The sequence below is a fragment of the Saimiri boliviensis genome, chromosome 11 (assembly GCF_048565385.1).
Source record: "Saimiri boliviensis isolate mSaiBol1 chromosome 11, mSaiBol1.pri, whole genome shotgun sequence".
In the NCBI taxonomy this organism is placed as follows: domain Eukaryota; kingdom Metazoa; phylum Chordata; class Mammalia; order Primates; family Cebidae; genus Saimiri; species Saimiri boliviensis.
Genome location: NC_133459.1, coordinates 102,753,240 through 102,772,764, shown reverse-complemented (window position 1 = coordinate 102,772,764; position 19,525 = coordinate 102,753,240). Strand labels below are relative to the sequence as shown.

General features: G+C 45.1%; 1 protein-coding gene across 1 annotated transcript in view; it reads right to left on the bottom strand.

Moving 5' to 3' along the window:
- AKNAD1 (AKNA domain containing 1) overlaps positions 1 to 19,525 on the bottom strand; it is a 38,007-nt gene that overhangs the window by 1,886 nt on the left and 16,596 nt on the right. The window contains exons 7-13 of the mRNA XM_010343974.3: positions 17,255 to 17,382; positions 16,729 to 16,810; positions 12,052 to 12,143; positions 8,925 to 9,022; positions 5,832 to 5,954; positions 5,634 to 5,741; positions 2,458 to 2,539 (exon numbers count right to left, since the gene is read on the bottom strand). Coding sequence (XP_010342276.3) covers positions 2,458 to 2,539; positions 5,634 to 5,741; positions 5,832 to 5,954; positions 8,925 to 9,022; positions 12,052 to 12,143; positions 16,729 to 16,810; positions 17,255 to 17,382 — 713 coding nt within the window. The remainder of the gene's footprint in view (positions 1 to 2,457; positions 2,540 to 5,633; positions 5,742 to 5,831; positions 5,955 to 8,924; positions 9,023 to 12,051; positions 12,144 to 16,728; positions 16,811 to 17,254; positions 17,383 to 19,525) is intronic.

Below are 19,525 nucleotides of genomic sequence, written 5' to 3'. Positions count from 1 at the left end.
TAGGTGGTCCAGCATCAGGGGCCCGCAACTAATGAAATACTCTCGGTAGGGGATGGCAGAGTGGTGCAGAGTCCTCTCTCCCCATATCCCATCCGTCTCCACTGTCAACAATACAGTAACAGGCATCACTTGCTGAGTACTCATTATGAACTGGGTACCATTCTAAGTGCTTTGTGTGTATGGATTCAGTCCTCAATGAGTTTGGCACTATTATGATTCCCATTTCACATTTGGGGAAGTGGAGGCACAGAGATGTCAAGGAAACTGCCCAAGGACACAGAACTAAGACAAACCCAAAAAGCTGGCCCGGTGCGGTGGCTCACACCTGTAATCCTAGCACTTTGGGAGGCAAAGGAGGGTGATCACCTGAGGTCAAGAGTTGGAGACCAGCCTGGCCAACATGGCAAAAGCCCATCTCCACTAAAAATACAAAAATTAGCCAGGTGTGGTGGCCAGTGCCTATAATCCCAGCTACTTGGGAGGCTGAGGCAGGAGAATCATTTGAACCCAGGAGACAGAGGTTGCAGTGAGCCAAGATCTTGCCATTTCACTCTAACCTGGGCAAAAGAGCGAAACTTCATCTCAAAAAAACAAAAAACAGGAAGTCTCCAAAGGCCACATTCTTAAATTCTTAAACGTTCTTAAAACACTGGGCTAGACTATGATAGAGGGTAGTAGGTTCAGACTGAGTGGCTCTGAGTCAGAGCCTGAACTATTAGCCACTCTGCTGCACCATTGGTTCTATCTTTTAAATAGCTCTTGAATGAATACACAGACTTTTCTCTTTCCATCTCCACCCTTAGCCAAGCTGCAGCATTCTCACCTGAATTACTGCACTAGCTTCTTATTTGGCCTTTGTCCTCTAATTGTAACTCCTCTAATTCATTTCTACTCCCTCAGTAGCTAGACTGATCCTTTAAAACACTAAAAAACATTTTAAATTCTCTGATTAAAAAACTTAATTGTGGAGGGAAGGGCCTGCCACAGTGGCTCATGCTTGTAATCCCAGTGCTTTGGGTGACCGAGGTAGGAAGATCACTTGAAAGCAGGAGTTTAAGATCAGCCTGGGAAACATGGTAGGACCCCATCTCTACCAAAAAAAAAAAAAAAAAGTAGCTGGCTATGGTATCACATGCCTCTACTCCCGGCTACTCAGGAAACTGAGGCAGGAAGATCACTTGATCCTAGGAGGTCAAGTCTGCAGTGAGCCAAGATTGCACTCTAGCCAGAGCAACAAAAAAACTTTTTTTTTTGGAGACAGAGTTTCGCTTTTGTTACCCAGGCTGGAGTGCAATGGCACGATCTCAGCTCACCGCAACCTCCGCCTCCTGGATTCAGGCAATTCTCCTGCCTCAGCCTCCTGAGTAGCTGGGATTACAGGCACGCGTCACCATGCCCAGCTAATTTTTTCCTATTTTTAGTAGAGTCGGGGTTTCACCATGTTGACCAGGATGTTCTCCATATCTTGACCTCGTGATCCACCCACCTCGGCCTCCCAAAGTGCTGGGATTACAGGCATGAGCCACCGTGCCCGGCCCAAAAAACTTTTTTTTTTTAAACTTCACTGGGGGAGCCAGACATCTGTAATCCCAGTGCTTTGGGTGACCAAGGTAAGAGGATCATTTGAGGTCAAGAGTTCAAGACTAGCCTGGACAACACAGCGAGACTCTTGTCTCTACAATTTTTTTTTTTTTTAATTTGCACCGATAGTCCTAGCTACTCAGGAGGTGAGGTGGGAGGATGGCTTGAGCCCAGGAGTTCAAGGCTGCAGCATGATATGATCACCACAGCACTCCAGCCTGGGTGACAAAGGGAGACCCTGTCTCTCAAAATAAAAACAAATTAACAGCAAAAAAAATAACCATCCTAATTGGCTTCCCCTTGCTCCTAAGATTCTGAAATACTTCCTGGAACTGAAAAGCCCCTGTACGGTCTGGCCCTGGCAATTCCATCAGCCTTCACTCATCAGCCTCATCTTGCTCCACTGCCACTCCCTCTTGTGCGTTCCAGCCACACCATTCCTCAACTTGCCAAGCTCCTCCTCACACCAGGAAGCTTTCTGAGACTGGAATGTTCTTCACTGCTCCCAGGTCCCCTTGCTAGTTCATTCATACTTACCCTTTGAAGCTCAGCTTCCCTTAACTACCAAATTAGATCAGTAGGACTTTGTGCATCCCTTTCTTGGCACTATGTGGCTTCTCTGCCAAAACAGTAAGCTCTGTGAGAGCAGGGACCGTGGCTGGCTTTGTCCTGTGTCCTCAGTACCTAGCACAATGACTTTGTTTATTGAATAAACAAATGAAGGATTGACGCATTAGATAGGTTTAGGTTTGAATTCTGGCTCTACTAATAATCATCTAGGTTAACTTGGGGTAGGTTGTTAATGCACTATCAAGTACACTCTATTTACCCAACCAGTGAGAGATGTTTTGTTAGTAATAATGAAATAATACTTACTTTCCTGGTGTGGGCTCATGTTCACCTTTAAAGGATTTTGAATTCACTCTCTGAGAACAGATCCGTTTTGGTTTAAAAAAAGCTGAAAAATGTTAGCTATGATTAAATTCAGAGTATCAAAATGAGACCCAAATGGTACATATGTATCATTTCTTGAACTTTTTATATGAATGAAATACTTAATAAAATTTTAATAAATCAGAAAACTGGGAAACATAGACAACAAACAACCCAACAAAGAACTTTTGCTGGGTATGGTAGCTCATGCCTATAATCCCAGTGCTGTGGGAGACTAAGGCGGGAGGATTGTTTGAGGCCAGGAGTTCAAGACCAGTCTTGGCAACATTGTAAGACCCTGTCTCTACAAAAAAAAAAAAAAAAAAAAAAAAATTCATAAACCCCTTCCATACTAACCACAAATTTTTTGTTAAATTAGCTGGGCATGGTGGCATGTACCTAAAGTTTTTCAGCTACTCAGGAGGCTGAGGCAGGAGGTTCGCTAGAGCCCAGAAGTTCATGGAAGCATTGAGCTATGATCACATCACTGCACTCCAGCTTGGGTGACATGGTTAGACCCTGTCTCTAAAAATAAAATTTTTTAAAAAGAAATTTCTATGAAGTATTCTGAACTTAGGAAAGGAAATTCAATTTTAAAAGGAGTTTTAGGCTGGGTGCAGTGGCTCACACTTTTAAGTGCAGCACTTTGGGAGGCCAAGGTGGGCAGATCACCTGAGATCAGGAGTTCAAGACCAGCCTTGTTAACATGGTTAAACCCCATTTCTGCTAAAAAAAAAAAAAATTAGCCAGGTGTAGTGGTGGGTGCCTATAATCCCAGCTACTTGGGAGGCTGAGGCATGAGAATCATTTGAACTTGGGAGGTAGAGGTTGCAGTGAGCTGAGATAGTGCCTCTGCACTCTAGCCTGAGTGAAGACTGTCTCAAAAAAAAATAAACAATAAGGGGAGTTTTATTAGCAGACAGAAACCAGGAGTTTGGGTTCCCTGGGTGCTTGCTATGTGACCTGTGCATGATGTCTGACTTCTCTGGCTTTAACTACCGCATCTGATAAATGGAGGGATAATATCTTCCAAGAGGTTGGACCAAATGGATTCCTGAAATCCTCTTCAATTTTAGGAGTTAAGATTCTAGGAATGAAAACTAATGATCATGTTACGAAGACAATTTCAGAAAATAGAGACTAAACAGAGAAGAAGAAAAACGTGGAAGTGTCACTATGGAAGACAAGAAGAAAGCCAGGGAAAGGAAAAGAGATGAGGCAGTGGCCAACAAATCTGCCTTCTCTATCACCAAGACTCCCTTCTCCCCTTCCCTTTCCCTCTTTTTCTTCTTCTCTTCTGTCTTCCCTCGTTCTCCCTCCAGGTCTCCTGCCTTATTCATTGGTGTCAAGTAGCCAGGCTACCCTCACCCTCAAGAGGGTCCCATTGGATAACGGAAGCTGGGAGAGATTGTCCCTCAGAAACGCAAGGCAGGGCAGAACCCAGAAACCCAGATTTAGTCATGTGACCACCGAGACTTGGGGCATGACGAAGAGGCACTGATGAGCTCAATCTTGATTCTTTGGTGGTCTCCAAATGTAATTTTGGATTTTCCTGGAAACTCAGAGTTAGAAAGGACCACAGTGTCACCTGGTCCAGTTCTAGTCCAGTGTACACATCTACAACACCCAGACAAAGTACATTGCCTCCCAGTCCACGGATGGGCTCACAACCTCCTGCCACAGCCTACTCCATTTTCTGTCAGCTCCAGTGCTGTAAGGGTCTTTGTACCCTGGAGGAAGAGCTGCTTCCCTGTGACTTCTACCCACTTAGTTAGCTAATGGAGTTCTAGATCACACTGCGGATGACTCCGTTGCAGCCCTCGTTCATACACTGGCATGACAAGTGTCACAGGCTGTAGACTGCAAGACCAAGGAGATAGCCAAGAAATCTGCCCTGTGGCTTCGGCAGTCTTAGTAACTGTCACTTCAAGAGAATACATGCAGTTGGAGGATTTGGCTGCTGGAGGTGGGGAGGGGAGACACACCTGAGGTCAATCAGGTAAATGACATTCTTAACTCTTGGGCACTGGCGATCATGAAAGATAAGAAACATTCTCCCTGGTGCCCTCTCCCAGAGAAGGAGAGAAGAGCTCTGAAGGTATGAGGGCAAAGGATGTGGCGCCTATCAGAGAACCAGGTATAGCTGTCGTTCAGCAGTAAAACAAGGAGTATTGGCCGGGTGCGGTGGCTCATGCCTGTAATCCCAGCACTTTGGGAGACTGAGACGGGCAGATCACCTGAGATCAGGAGTTCAAGACCAGCCTGACCAACATGAAGACACCCTGTCTCTACTAAAGATACAAAAATAAATTAGCCACGCATGTTGGTGCATGCCTGTAACCCCAACTACTCAGGAGGCTGAGGCAGGAGAATCACTTGAACCCTGGAGACAGAGGTTGCAGTGAGCCGAGATCGTGCCATTTTACTCCTGGGCAACAAGAGCAAAACTCCATTTCAAAAAAAACGAAACAAAACAAAAAACCTAGGAGTATTTCCTTCCCTCTTTCCTGTTCCCTTGGCACACTTTGCCCTGCTTTTAGAACTTACCCCATTTTGCTTTGAACTTTCCTTACTTGGGTATGAGTTCCTTTCTTTTAAGAGCTTGGGACAGAGCAGACATGTCATTCATCTTTTTAAATACATTTGTGGGATTTTAATTTTTTTTCAAAGACAGCAAATTTTTGCATTGGAAGTTAGCAACATGATGTCTATGGAGTATAAAAATAGTCTATTTCTCAACATGCTGACTCTCAGGAGGGATGTATCTAAAGCATCAGCCACCTCTGAATAGTAACAGTAATAGTGGTGATTATCCAGTAAGTCATTTATTTGTTCAGCAGACATTTATGGGTTGTTACCAACTTGCACTGGCATAGCACTTAATAACTTTCAAAGTCCTTGGTCACTGCGATTTCATATTTTCCAGCCCCAGCTCAGCCTCTTGCCGTCCAGGTGTAGGGCTGGATTTGGACGTGTCAGGCGCGTGCATGAGACCTGGGCAGCAGAATGGAGAGGCCAGGGCTTCCCAGATGGAAGCAATGGCCAGTGTCATGTGGGTGTTCCATACCTGGGACATTAGGTTGTTGACATGGATGGGATCATGCAGGAAATGTACTTACAGGGAGAAGAGTTCTTACTTTCATCTAAAGAATGGGGCTGGACAAAGCCACCTCTTTTGCTATGATTTGAGTAATTCTGTCCTGGAGTGTTATATCTGTAATGAAATTCTGGAAAGAAAAGATTAAAAATACAGTTCATTGCCTGGAAACAGCGCCTGGCTCCCTTCTCACCTTTCTGAGGCCCCAGATCAGTCTTACCTTTAGGTGGTTCTTTCCTGCAGCCTCTTTGGGAGGCAGGAATCTTACTGCCGCAGTCCTGACATTTGTTACTCTGCATTTCAGTGCCAGAATCAGAACAGAAGCTATGTCCTGTATCAGAATCTGAAAAAGCCCAAGTTGCATGAAAGAAGTGTAAGTTTCTTGATTACAGTCATATAATACAGTGTGGAGAGTGGAGTTCTAACAGTGCAGGGTATGCATTCAGCACCAAAGCGCTTAGTGTCCTGGCTGTGTCAACTCCAAAGGGAGTTGCCAGCCTGAGGTAACATTTGGGATTCCCTTCTGACAACTGAGAAATGTTTTGATAATTAACATTTCTTGTATGAAAATCTCAAGATGTGTAATACATATTTAGGCTTAGTAAAAGTCTGCTGAATGAACCGCTCAGCGACAATTTGGCCCACTGAACTATCAGACAATCTTGCATTTGTATTTGTTTTTCCATAGTTGCCCTGATACATCCACATTCTTTCTCTCAGACCATGCTGTGGCCAAGAGCTTATATTTCGTTATCCAGGCAACTGGATAGACGGTTTTCTTCTATGTGACATTCATAAGCCTATAAGGGAACCTGAATCATAACTTTGCACTCTTAGCCCCAGAGAGGCTAGTAGCAGAGAGCATGTGTATCTGGTACAGGTCTAGAACCTGTCTGGTAGGCCGTGGACAGAGGAGCACTCTAGGTAAGGCCAGAGTGTGAAAGCCTGGGGCCAGGCGGTAAGCATGTCCGCCCTGGATGGCCAAGCAACATCTCGCTGCAGGACAGATGCCACAGCAACAAAATCTCTTCCAACACTTCTTGCCTTACTGAACTCATGGTTACACTCATCTTTAACTTTATCTTTCAAAATTTGTTCAAGTGAAGTCAAGTGAAGTCATCCCTGGCTGACATCTTGACTTTTAACATATCATGCAATATACAGTAACTTCATTGCATAATAATAAATCCATTTCATATTAGCAAATGGAATGAGTTTGAAGGCCCACGGGTGAAGCCTGGCTCTGCTATCTATTAGTTATGATGGTTGAAAATATGTTCACAAATTCGTTAACATTCTATTCTTATTTATTTATTTTTGAGCCAAGGTCTCACTCTGTTTCCCAAGCTGAAGTACAGTGGCTCAATCACAAGCCTCGACCTTCTGGGGTTTTTGTTTTGTTTTGTTTTTGTTTTTAGACATTAGGTCCCTATGTTGTCCAACCTGGTCTGGAACTCCTGAGCTCAAGCAGTCCTGCTTCAGCCTCCCAAAGTGCTGGGATTACAGACATAAGCCACCACACCCAACTGACACTGTCTTTAAAAGGTGCTGCCTAATTTCTCTCTCCTTGAGTGTGGGCTAGGTTTAGTGACTCACTTCTAACAAATCGAATAAAGCAGTAGCGATGGCATATAACTTCCAAAACTAGGCCATACCAAAGCGTCCATCTCAGTATTTCTCTCTTGGTTCACTTTGGGGGAAGCAGGCTGCCACGTCCTGATGACACACAGCCGCCCGCTGGAGAGATCCACATGCCAGGGAAGGAAGACCACAGATCTTCCAGCCCCAGTCAAGCCTTTGGATGACTGCAACCCTGGCTGACATCTTGACCAAGCCTCACGAGAGACCCTGAGCCTGAACCCCCCAGCTAAAGCGCTCCCAAATTCCTGACCCACAGAAACTGTAAGATGTTAAGTGTTTGTTGTTTTGAGCCTTAAGTTCTGGGATACTTTGTTACACAGCAATAGATAACTGATACACTCACTGTGATCCTGCCAAGTCACTTAATTTCTCTGAGCCTCCAGTTTCTTATCTATAAAATAAAGATAATCATTCCTGCATTGCAGGGATGTTGTAAGAGTTATGCTATATACACTGGCAACAGTTTTCAAACTGTTGATTCTAGAACCCTTTTACAGTCTTAAAATTGAGGACCCTTAAAGAGCCTTTGTTTCTCTGGTTTTTATCTACCATAAAATGCTAATATATACCATTTTATATACCTGAGGTGAAATCTGCCCCCCCCCCCCCATTGGAGAACAGTTATCATTCAACGTTCAGTCCACTGCAGATGGACTGGTAGAGAGCTACTGATTTATAGATTACAAGTCATTTTTTGCTTGTGCAGAATCATTTAGATTACCCAAAACTAAATGAGCATTTCCAAGGCACTTTTTTTTTAGAACTGAGACATTTAAAAGACAATTTTATTTATTATAGTGTTTTAAAAATAATAAATCCATTTCATATTAACAAAACAGCATGTTTTTAAAGAAAATAACTATTTCCAAAAAATTTCAGTGAGAAGAGTGGCATCATTTTAAGGTACTTTCTCTCCTTAAACTGTCTTCAAAGAAAGGATCTTATACGAAAAACCAATGAACTGCATGCACTGGTGCTCTCTGGGGCACCTCCCAGCTCCAACTCACTATGCTTCTATGAAATGCATATATCTAAGGCAGCAGCAACACTCACATTGCCAGTACCCTTACCAGGTACAGTTCTGGGTCATGTGGGAGGGATAGAACGGACAGACTGAAAGACACCTTGTGAGTGAGTCCATGGAGCCCTGCATTTTCAGCTAGAAACAGGTGTTCATGCTTCACTCTACTTAAGCACATCTTATTGAAAGTTATTCTTTTTTTTTTTTTTGAGACAAGTTCCTACTCTGTCACCCAGGCTGGAGTGCAGTGGCACGCTCATGGCTCACTGCAGCCTTGACCTCCTGAGCTGAAGCAGTCTTCCCACCTTAGCCTCCCAAGAAGCTGGGACTAAAGGCGAGAGCTACCACACCTGGCTAATTTTTGCATTTTTTTGTACAAATGGGAGTTTCACCATGTTGACCAGACTGGTCTTGCACTCCTGAGCTCAAGTAATCCACCCACCTCAGCCTCCCAGAGTGCTGGAATTACAGGTGTGAGTCCCCATGCCCCCCCTATTAATTCTTTACATTTTGCAAATAATAGAACATGCAACATCCTAGTGTAAGGAAATGCTCTTGGAGTGGCAGATGGCAAGTGGGTACCTGCCGTGAGCAGACCCCACAGGGAGGTACCCTGGAGACTGAGCACCCAGCCCAAGCCCATCAACTTACTGGGAGTTGAATCTGAGTGCAGTGACTTTTCATGAAGGACGATTGAAAATCTTCCACAGTTGATCCTTCTGTGGCCTTTTTTCTCCACTTTTTGCTTCCTAAAAAAGGTGTATAAGATCCTGTAAACTTTCAGTACATTTCTAATAGAGATAGGGAAAGTTTTCGTAAAGCTAAAAAGTTAAGTTTTGTTAGAGCCTGGAACAGCGTGGGAGGGGCGTGTCATCCACACAGAGCTCTCCTCTGCCTGCCTGTCTGAGAGCTTTTCTACAAGAAATTGCACCTTGGCACAATTTGGCCAGATAAGAAAATGTATACAAGACATGAAAAATAAATGTTTTGTTCTGCAGAGGTTAATATCTAATCATCGTATACACATAGACAAAACACATTTGAAGTATGGAATTATAAAATTTGGAGTTTTCCTCAAATGCCTCAAAATCCACTCTAGGCTGGGTGTGGTGGCTCATGCCTGTAATCCCAGCACTTTGGGAGGCCAAGGCAGGCAGATCACCTGAGGTCAGGAGTTCAAGACCAGCCTGACCAACACAGAGAAACCTCTTCTCTACTAAAAATACAATATTAGCCGGGCGTGTGGCACCTGCCTGTGATCCCAGCTACTTAGGAGGCTGAGGCAGGAGAATCACTTGAACCCAGGAGGCGGACGTTGTGGTGAGCCAAGATTGTGCCATTGCCCTCCAGCCTGGGTAACAGGCTGTTTGTTATAAAAGATAAGGATAAGAGCAAAACTCCATCTTAAAAAAAAAAAAAAAAAAAACAGAGTTTCTACCAAGGGAAGAAGCTATGCAATATGTCAGTAATGGATCACGTAGCTTTGGCCCTGGAAGTACAAGCTGATTATATACAACAACTCCAGCAAAGTGGGCTTTGTCGGGTGTCTGGGACTAAAGACTGTGAGAGCATGTGGAGATGATTTTAGTTGCATGTGGCCACCAGGGGGCATCAGAAAGAAGCAACTGCAATGAACATTCTTCAGGAGCCTTCCTGTGGCCCACCTAGTTTCCTCCCTCCTCCTCAGAAATCCCAACTCCTCCAAAGGAATTCGAATTAATAACAGCTCTGAACAAAGCTCTTGCTCAACTCCTGGGATACAGTAATAGCCCCCAGGGAAAGTTGTGCATTCTTAGTGTGGAAGGCACCATGCCCAAGACATCCTGGCATGAATGAGGTGGATTGTCCAGGGCTAGGGTTTGAGCCCAAGGTATTACTGAGCAAACACAGGCTCACAGCACTGTGCCCTGGCCTGCTATTGGTGGAAAAGGGATGGGGCTGGAGGTTCGTGAGGCTGGGGCTGAGAAGCCAGGCCCTTTTCCTCCTCTTGGAAAAACATGCTGTCCTCCTGAGTCACATATTTTCTCACACCTCATTTTCTGTCTCCACCCTCCTCCTCTGGGGCATTTGAACATCTGCTCTTCAAAGTGGGAAACTTGGATCTCACTCAAGTGCGTGCAGTCCAACACAGGACTTTTTCTGCTGTTAAACTCCTGGCACTGAAATCTTCTGGCCAAACCTAATTCCACTGGAGAAGACAGTTGTTTGTTACACAAGTAGCCAAGTACACCCTTAAATCCAAAGTTTTGCATTAGAAATAGCATAAAGAGATAAGCATATTTTACGTTTTACACATATATAACCTCCACTTATATATAAACAACTTACAAATATCCTGAAAACAGTATGTACATCAGCAAGCTTCATAAAGGACAAGTCCCATCAGAGAGATTTAATCTTCTAACAGAAAGAATATATAGCCCTCCCTTCAATCAATAATTCCTCAGGAATTGTGTAGTTTGCCAGGATTTTAATTCATAAGTCATGTGTATCTCCTCACCCCCCCAGCAGTGGATTCACTGTGAGATCTGATTTTCACTTGGTTGTGCTTCTCTTTCCATCTTGTCTATCATAAAAGTATATTTATTTAGTCTGGAACATTGGTCCCTGACTTGGTACTGATGTACTTCTGTAGGGTGTAGACCAGGAGTTTCAAAGAGAGAGATTTAGTACCTTGAATGCTTAATAAAAATGTTTTTAAATGTTAAAATGCTTTCATTATACTTTAAAAATCCAAAATTAGACTTTAACTCAATAAATAAAAATAGTAGGCCTAGGATGACTCTGTGAGTAAGCTTCATGAGTGCCTCTTGGATTAAAGGGGAGCTCAAAGCTGATGACTGACACGGTGGTTTCATGACCCACACAAGATGACACGTGACATTTTTAACATGAGCTTCATGCAGTTTCTTTTTTCAGGGGTGGACACTCAGAACACTTAAGGCAGGTGCCCATTCCCATGATGGAATGCTTTCTAACAGGAAGCCTCAGTCTTTCAGACCCTGCTATCTGCTTCTATTAAAGTCCATTACGTACATATAACAGTGGTTGCTAAACACCTGCTGCCTCCCTGACTTGACCTTCCAAAGGTCAATGAGCCAAGCTTTGGCTGGAGTCCATGGTGAGCTTGGAAGTAGCATCTCTCGCTACCTGAAAGCAGCTTCAAATAAATGATACTGAAGTGACATGGATTAATAGTTGCACCGATAGGTGTTTCAAAAACAAAGGATTTCTCCTGAGGATTTTACATGATTTACAGCTTGTTAGCTCTGGAAGAGTTCTTGCTTAGGAATAGGAAGAAGTCAGTCCTGAGAAGATGGATGAGGCTTGTTCCTGGGACTGGGGGGCTCAGGTGAAACCCAACAGAGAATACTTTTGCTCATCATAAGGAGAGAGTAGGGATGGTGGGAGCTGTTTGTTATAAAGGATAAGAATCCCCCATGTGGGCAATGTTCAAACAAAGCCTACAGGACTCCCCTCCATGGGCTGTAACCAAGGGACTTATCTGAATCACCTGGGGAGATTTAAAAGCAATATTCCTAGCAGAGCCCCACCACTGGCAATGCTGAGAGGGTAGACAGGGTGGAGGCATGTGCACGATTTTTAAATCTCCCATGCTGATTTCGATGTTCTCCCCAGTTGAGAACCACTGCTAGAGGATCTGTGCCTCTCTATCTCAGCCAGTGGCCTCAGTCAGTTGCCGCCCACTCTCACTGGAGTTACTATGCCAGGACTGACTCCCACCCATCCTGGGAATGTAGCTGCAAGAATCCCTCACCATTCAAGGAGCCTGCGGCAGAAGGTACAGCTTGGACTGGGTGCCGTCGTCTCTGCACATTCCTGCCTTCCCGAAGTGCCCTTGGGGTCCTCCTGCACCACAAAGCACACACAGATGGAGAAGTGATGGAGGATGTGACTCACGCCACAGCTGCATGCGCACAGCCCAGCAAGCCGCTCAGGCCCGGCTGAACTTGCCACCTCTGGCCGAGACAGAGACTCACCAAGCCTCTCCTCCAGGTGGGGAAACAGAGCCCCAGGGGGAACAGGAGGAAAAGAAGAAAAAGCCCACCCATAGTTCTGATGTCTCACTCAGTCGGGGCTGTGCCTCTAACGGCCTGGGCTGAAGAATGGAAGTTTCCACCCTGGTTTGCCTCTTTCCTCTAAACAGATTTTAAAATCTGGTGTACAGATGACAGAATACTTTCCCCTTTTTATCTTTCCTTTAGTTTCACATTACTCCAAGCTTCACCCGAGAATGAACAGATTGAGGAACATAATTTTTAGATTACTAATCTGACCACTGGCTAGTAGAGCTCTAAAAGCCTTTCCAAAGAAACATATTCAACTGGCCTGGCGCAGTGGCTCACCTGTAATCCCAGCACTTTGGGACGCCGAGGCCGGAGGATCACCTGATGTCAGGGGTTCGAGACCAGCCTGACCAACATGGAGAAACCCCATCTCTACTAAAAATACAAAATTAGCCGGGCATGGTGGCGCATGCCTGAAATCCCAGCTACTTGGGAGGCTGAGACAAGAGAATCTCTTGAACCCAGGAGGTGGAGGTTGCAGTGAGCCGAAATCTCACCATTGCACTCCAGACCGGGCAACAAAAGCGAAACTCCATCTCAAAAAAAAAAAAAAAGAAAGAAATATATTCAACTATGAATTAAAACAGGGTTTAGGGACTGTCTGGAGGCCTAAATGATTGGTTACATGTTCCTTTTAAACACAAAACAATTACTCCACTGACCTGTGAGGGCTGACACCACCCACTGTGTATTTCCTACTACAGTAAGATCTTACCCTTTATGTAAGCAAAAAATAAATGTACTTTTTTCCATTATTAGGCAGAAGCATCATTGTATACATAGCTTTTTCCACATCCTAAATTACTTCCTGAGGAAATGTCTGGGCCAAAGGTTGCGAACATGTTTGTGTGATGATCCATATTGCCAAATGGCTTTCCACAAAACTGCAGATTTCACAGCCACCAACAATGTGGTTGGCTCAGTTTGACCACACCTTCCTCTGCGTCAGGAATTATCACCTAAAAATGTTTCTGTTAATTGAAGGGGGGAGGGGTGTCACCTTGTGTTAATTTGCATTTCCTTTGTGACTAAAGGAGATAAGTCTCTTCCCATATGCTGATTCACTGGTTGTATTTCCTGCTTGTGATTTTTTAGTTCATGTCCTTTGTCCATCAATTTTCTCGGAGGGTTTCAGTGTTTTCCTGTCACCATTTGTTAGTTTTAAAGAAACGTTCCACCATCCTGGCATGTTGTCTCCTTTTTTTTTTTTTTTTTTTCAGACAGAGTTTCACTCTTGTTACCCAGGCTGGAGTGCAATGGCCCAATCTCTGTTCACCGCAACCTCCGCCTCCTGGGTTCAGGCAATTCTCCTGCCTCAGCCTCCTGAGTAGCTGGGATTACAGGCATGCGCCACCATGCCCAGCTAATTTTTTTGTATTTTTAGTAGAGTCGGGGTTTCACCATGTTGACCAGGATGGTCTCAATCTCTTGACCTTGTGGTCCACCCACCTAGGCCTCCCAAAGTGCTGGGATTACAGGCTTGAGCCACCGCATCTGGCCTGTTGTCACCATTTTAATGGTGAGTAATCTGATGCTCAGAGGATTTAAGCAGCTTGGCAAGGTCTCATCATGAGTAAGTGGCAGAGCTGGGATTTGAACTTTTACTCATCTGACTGGTATGCTGTGTTCTCTCTTTTTTTTTTTTTTTTTTTTTTTTTGAGATGGAGTTTCTCTGTGTCACCCAGGCTGGAGTACAGTGGCGCAATCTTGGCTTACTGCAACCTCCGCCTCCCTCCCAGATTCAAGCGATTCTCCCACCTCAGCCTCCCTTCCAAGTCACTGGGACTACAGGCATGCACCGCCACACCCGGCTAATTTTTATAGGTCTTAGTAGAGACAGAGTTTCACCGTGTTGGTCAGGTTGGTCTCAAACTCCTGACCTCAAGTGATCCACCTGCCCTAGCCTCCCAAAGTGCTAGATTATAGGCATGAGCTACCGTGCCTGGCCAGCATGCTTGTGTTCTTAACCACAGTTCTGCTCACTGGGGAATTTGTCTTGACATTTGATATAATGAAGTTCTCAACAGTGAACATTATTTGCTCTTAATATTTTCTCAGTTACCTGTCTACATTTTTTTAAATTGACTGTGGTTTCAGTTTTGTAAACAACTTAAAATATCAATGTTGTCAAGGAGGAGGTGGGAGTGGCCAATAAACATATGAAAATAGATTGAATTTCAAAAACAGTCAAACAGATTAAAGTAATGAGCTATCAGCCGGGCGCGGTGGCTCAAGCCTGTAATCCCAGCACTTTGGGAGGCTGAGGCGGGTGGATCACGAGGTCGAGAGATCGAGACCATCCTGGTCAACCTGGTGAAACCCCGTCTCTACTAAAAATACAAAAAATTAGCTGGGCATGGTGGCGTGTGCCTGTAATCCCAGCTACTCAGGAGGCTGAGGCAGGAGAATTGCCTGAACCCAGGAGGCGGAGGTTGCGGTGAGCCGAGATCGCGCACTCCAGCCTGGGTAACAAGAGCGAAACTCCGTCTCAAAAAAAAAATAATAATAATGAGCTACCAGTTTTCACTTACATATTTAGCAAACGTTGGAAAAAGAAAAAAAATGTCTGTGGTAGGCTCAAACCAAAGACATCAACATTCCCACCACTGCTCTCAGCCAATAGACCCCCACTGCCTTCCTAAGGCCAGGTGATCAGAATTTTCAGCATATACCATCTGAACCATTACCTGCAATCCTAGGGTTTTATTCTAAAGAAATAATCAACTACAAAAGTTTGCATGTAAAATGATGTTACTTGAAGCAATGTTTATGATATCAAAGAGCTGGAAAAAAACTAAATGTCCATCAATAAGAGATTGTCTAAATGTGTCAGAGTAAATGAATATAATGAAATATAATGCAGTCATTAAAAATGAAATGATAGGTTTGTTCTAAGTGATGTGGAGAGATGCCCAAAATATAACATTAAATGAAAAGCATAAAACAATATATATAGTAAAATCCTATTTCGGCCAAAATGTATATACAGGAGAAAAGAAGACTGGAAGGATATACACCAAAATATTAGCAATGGGCTGGGTGCAGTGGCTCACGCCTGTAATCTCAGCACTGCGGGAGGCTGAGGTGGGTGGATCAGCTGAGGTCAGGAGTTCTAGGCCAGCATGGGCAACATGGTGAAATCCCCTTTAAAAATACAAACATTAGCTGAGCATGGTGGCACACGCCTGTAATCCCAGGTCCTCGGGAGGTGAGGAAGGAGAACCACTTGAACCTGGGAGGCAGAGGTTGCAGTGAGTTAATGGTGATTGCACCATTGCACTCCAGCCTATGCAACAGAGCAAGACTCTCAAAAAAAAAAGATTGATTTTCCCCTCAGTGAAAGTTTCTTCTTTATTTGCTCATTTCTTTTGTAATAAGCATGTATCCATTTTATAATTTTAAAAAATAAGGGTTTTTTCATCCCTTTTATTCAGTTTTCTTTGTTTAATTTGTTGTTGTTGTTGTTTAATCACTGCTAAGCTTACAGGGTTACTCCTGCACTTGACACTTAAGGCAGATTTACATTAGCAGACTGCAGGGAGGTGCCCCTGCACCCAAGTTGGAGACCTGGGCTTTAATATCACCTGCCATTTGCCCTGAACAAATCTCACCTTTCTAAACTACTCTTCCTCTGTAAAAAGTCTTTGTAAACTGTAAAGCTCTGAGCCAACAGAATTATTGTATCATTGTTTACTGCTTATCATAATATTGCTATCATTTAAGACCCCAGGGTTGTTAATCCCAGCATTTCCAGTTCATTTAAAATGAAATAATCTCTAGACCAGGCGTCCCCAGACTTTTTACACAGGGGGCCAGTTCACTGTCCCTCAGACCGTTGGAGGGCCGCTACATACTGTGCTCCTCTCACTGACCACCAATGAAAGAGGTGCCCCTTCCTGAAGTGCGGCAGGGAGCCGGATAAATGGCCTCAGGGGGCCGCATGCGGTCTGCAGGCCGTAGTTTGGGGACGCCTGCTCTAGACCCTTGGAACTTAATGTGTGGTCCCTAGGCCAGAACCAGCAGCTTTGGCATCACCTGGGGCTTGTTAGCAATGCAGGACTGCAGGCCCGCCCCAAACTTACTGAATTAGAGCCTGCATTTTAACAAGATCTGCAGCTGACTCACAGGCTGGGAGAAGCTGGAGAAGCCCTGGTGGAGGTACGCCTGCCAAGTTTCTCAGGAGTGCTGAAAGCGGGAAACTGTCAGCAGTACCAGCCGTCACCAGCACCGACACCCAGGATGCCATTAGGAAAAGAGGCAAGTGATCTTGATTATGCCAATTTCACAGTCACATTCAGCAACGCTGGTGTTAGTTAAAAAGCCAACAATGAGCAGAACCCAGCCAGGTCCCGGCTGCAGGACATTACCCTGGAGTCAGAAGACAGCCTCGTGGCCACTTGGTCTGGTTGGTTCTGGGCAGCTGTATCTCCATAATGACCATTTAGGTAACTAAATTTAAAAAAAAAAAATGAGCGAAAAGAAAGTAGTTTGAATTTTAGAATCAGTCCTTGAGCTACCTGGGAGCTCCACTATTTGGAATCCTATGGCTTCATTTGGAAAAGTGTCACTGGGAATTTAATTTAGCAGCCCTGGGAAAGTGGGAGCGAGCAACCTAAGGCAGAGAGAGCCATGGGTCTCGTGTGGCCACTCGACCTTCCCCTCTCCCCCACGTCCCCCAGCCCCAGCCATCCGGCCCCTCAGATCTCTGCCCAGAGGGTGGCAGAGACCTTCTGGTTGCCACAGGGCAGGTGAGGAGCCAGGCTCACAGGCTTTGTAACTCATGGTCCAAGACTAGTTTTCCTGTGGGAGCCCCGTGGCCTCCCTAGAGGCTGCATGAGGAAGGGGCCTCTTGCTATGTCCTGTGCCTGCTGGAGCTGCGGGATGAGGACTCACATTTGCAGGGGCAGCTCACAGAGCTCCTCGTTGGGGCCCTCCTGCAGTCCTTCCTGGGCTGTTCCTGTTTGCTCACTCCCACCTGAGCCTTGAGGCCCAGGAGGGTGGCCAGGGTGCTCCTTGGGAATCTGAGGGAGCCACACAAAAGGACTTAAATTAGTGCCACAGTCCCACGAGAGGTGACTCAAAATCAGTTCAGCATCCCTACAGCACCCCTAAGGCACCATAACCTCCTGCATGGCATCCCCACCCCTGTCTCCCCCAGATCCTTACCTAGCTGCCTCGTCCTCCAAGACTCAGTTCAAATCTCACCTTCTCTGAAAAACCTTCTCCCTTAGTAACTCAAACCTTCTGCATTTAGTTGCTTTTGGTCATATCCCGTTACTTAATAGTCATGATAGCTAACACCCAGGAGTAATGTGCTTACTGTGAGCCAGGCCCTGTTTTCAATACACGCCTTATATTAACTCGTTTAAACATTGTAACAGCCCTGTGAGGCAAGTATTATTATCCCCATTTTACAGAAGAGAGAACTGAGGCACAGGGACATTGCATAACTTTCTTAAGATCACAAAGCTAATAAGTGACAGAGCCAGTATGTGAACCCAGGTAGCCTGGCTTCAGAGTCACATGGAATGTATTATTATTTTCTGCACTGCACTTTTAACATTTCATAATTTTATATTAATTTGTTAAATATATGTGTCTTCTCACAGAAATGTGAGCATCTTGAGGGCAGGTGATTTGCCTGTATTGTTCATGTTGTATCCCAAATACCTAGGAAAGTGCTAGCAAATAGCAGTATATACTGCTTAGTGAATGAAGAATGCCAGAAGTAGACTCTTTCCAGGGCCACTTATCACAGAGTTATGTAGAGAGTTCTCATCATTTCACAACAGTGGCTGTAAACTTGGGACCTAGTAAAGAAGGGCAGATCGAGACCCCAGGGAGCCACTAGGTGGAGGGCAGTACCCACCCTGAGGTGGCCTCACAAAGACTCGCCACTCCTGCAAGTCCAAGACTAGCAGGGCAGCCACTGGGAGCCTGGAGACTGCTTGGATGCCTTGAGATGGGCTGTTACATCCACAGTGGCTCAGGGCTTCCTCTATCTTCATTGACTCTCCTGGGCATTCAGGTGAACATTCAGGATTTAAAGATGAGTGCAGAGTCACAGAGACAAATGAGACCCAGTGCTGTGGGGACACAGAGGCCAGGACCAAGCATTCCTCCAGGTGCAGGGGATGGGGAAGCTTGGGGTGAGGAGGGTGGCTGGGCACTAGGGGTGCGTAAGTGACCGGACACTAGAGCTAGGCCTTGAATGAGTGAGGTTTTGCCAGGCAGGTAAGTGTTTTGAGGAGGCAAACACTTCTTTGGAAGGGCTAACATTGACATAATCTTTATCACTTTGTCCTTCACTCTGACAAAGCCCTCATTCAAGTTTGAATATCAGCCCCAGGCTGTGGCTTCAAATACTGTATGAAATTAAAGAGTCTGCCGGGCGCGGTGGCTCAAGCCTGTAATCCCAGCACTTTGGGAGGCCGAGGCGGGTGGATCACGAGGTCGAGAGATCGAGACCAACCTGGTCAACATGGTGAAACCCCGTCTCTACTAAAAATACAAAAAATTAGCCGGGCGCGGTGGCTCAAGCCTGTAATCCCAGCACTTTGGGAGGCTGAGGCGGGTGGATCACGAGGTCGAGAGATCGAGACCATCCTGGTCAACATGGTGAAACCCCGTCTCTACTAAAGATACAAAAAATTAGCTGGGCATGGTGGCACGTGCCTGTAATCCCAGCTACTCAGGAGGCTGAGGCAGGAGAATTGCCTGAGCCCAGGAGGCGGAGGTTGCGGTGAGCCGAGATCGCGCCATTGCACTCCAGCCTGGGTAACAAGAGCGAAACTCCGTCTCAAAAAAAAAAAAAAAAAAAAAAAAAAAATACAAAAAATTAGCTGGGCATGGTGGCGCGTGCCTATAATCCCAGCTACTCAGGAGGCTGAGGCAGGAGAATTGCCTGAACCCAGGAGGCGGAGGTTGCGGTGAGCCGAGATCGCGCCATTGCACTCCAGCCTGGGTAACAAGAGCGAAACTCCGTCTCAAAAAAAAAAAAAAAAAAAAAAAAAGAGTCCATTTAGGTAGGTAGATAAGGTATTTATTTAAATGACTCCCTTTCTCAGAATTTTAATTTTAGTCTGAATGTTCTGATAGTTGAGGCTACAAAAGCAAAAAGTATAGAGAAAGACAGTGGTGGTTGATTTGAATTCCCAATCTTGC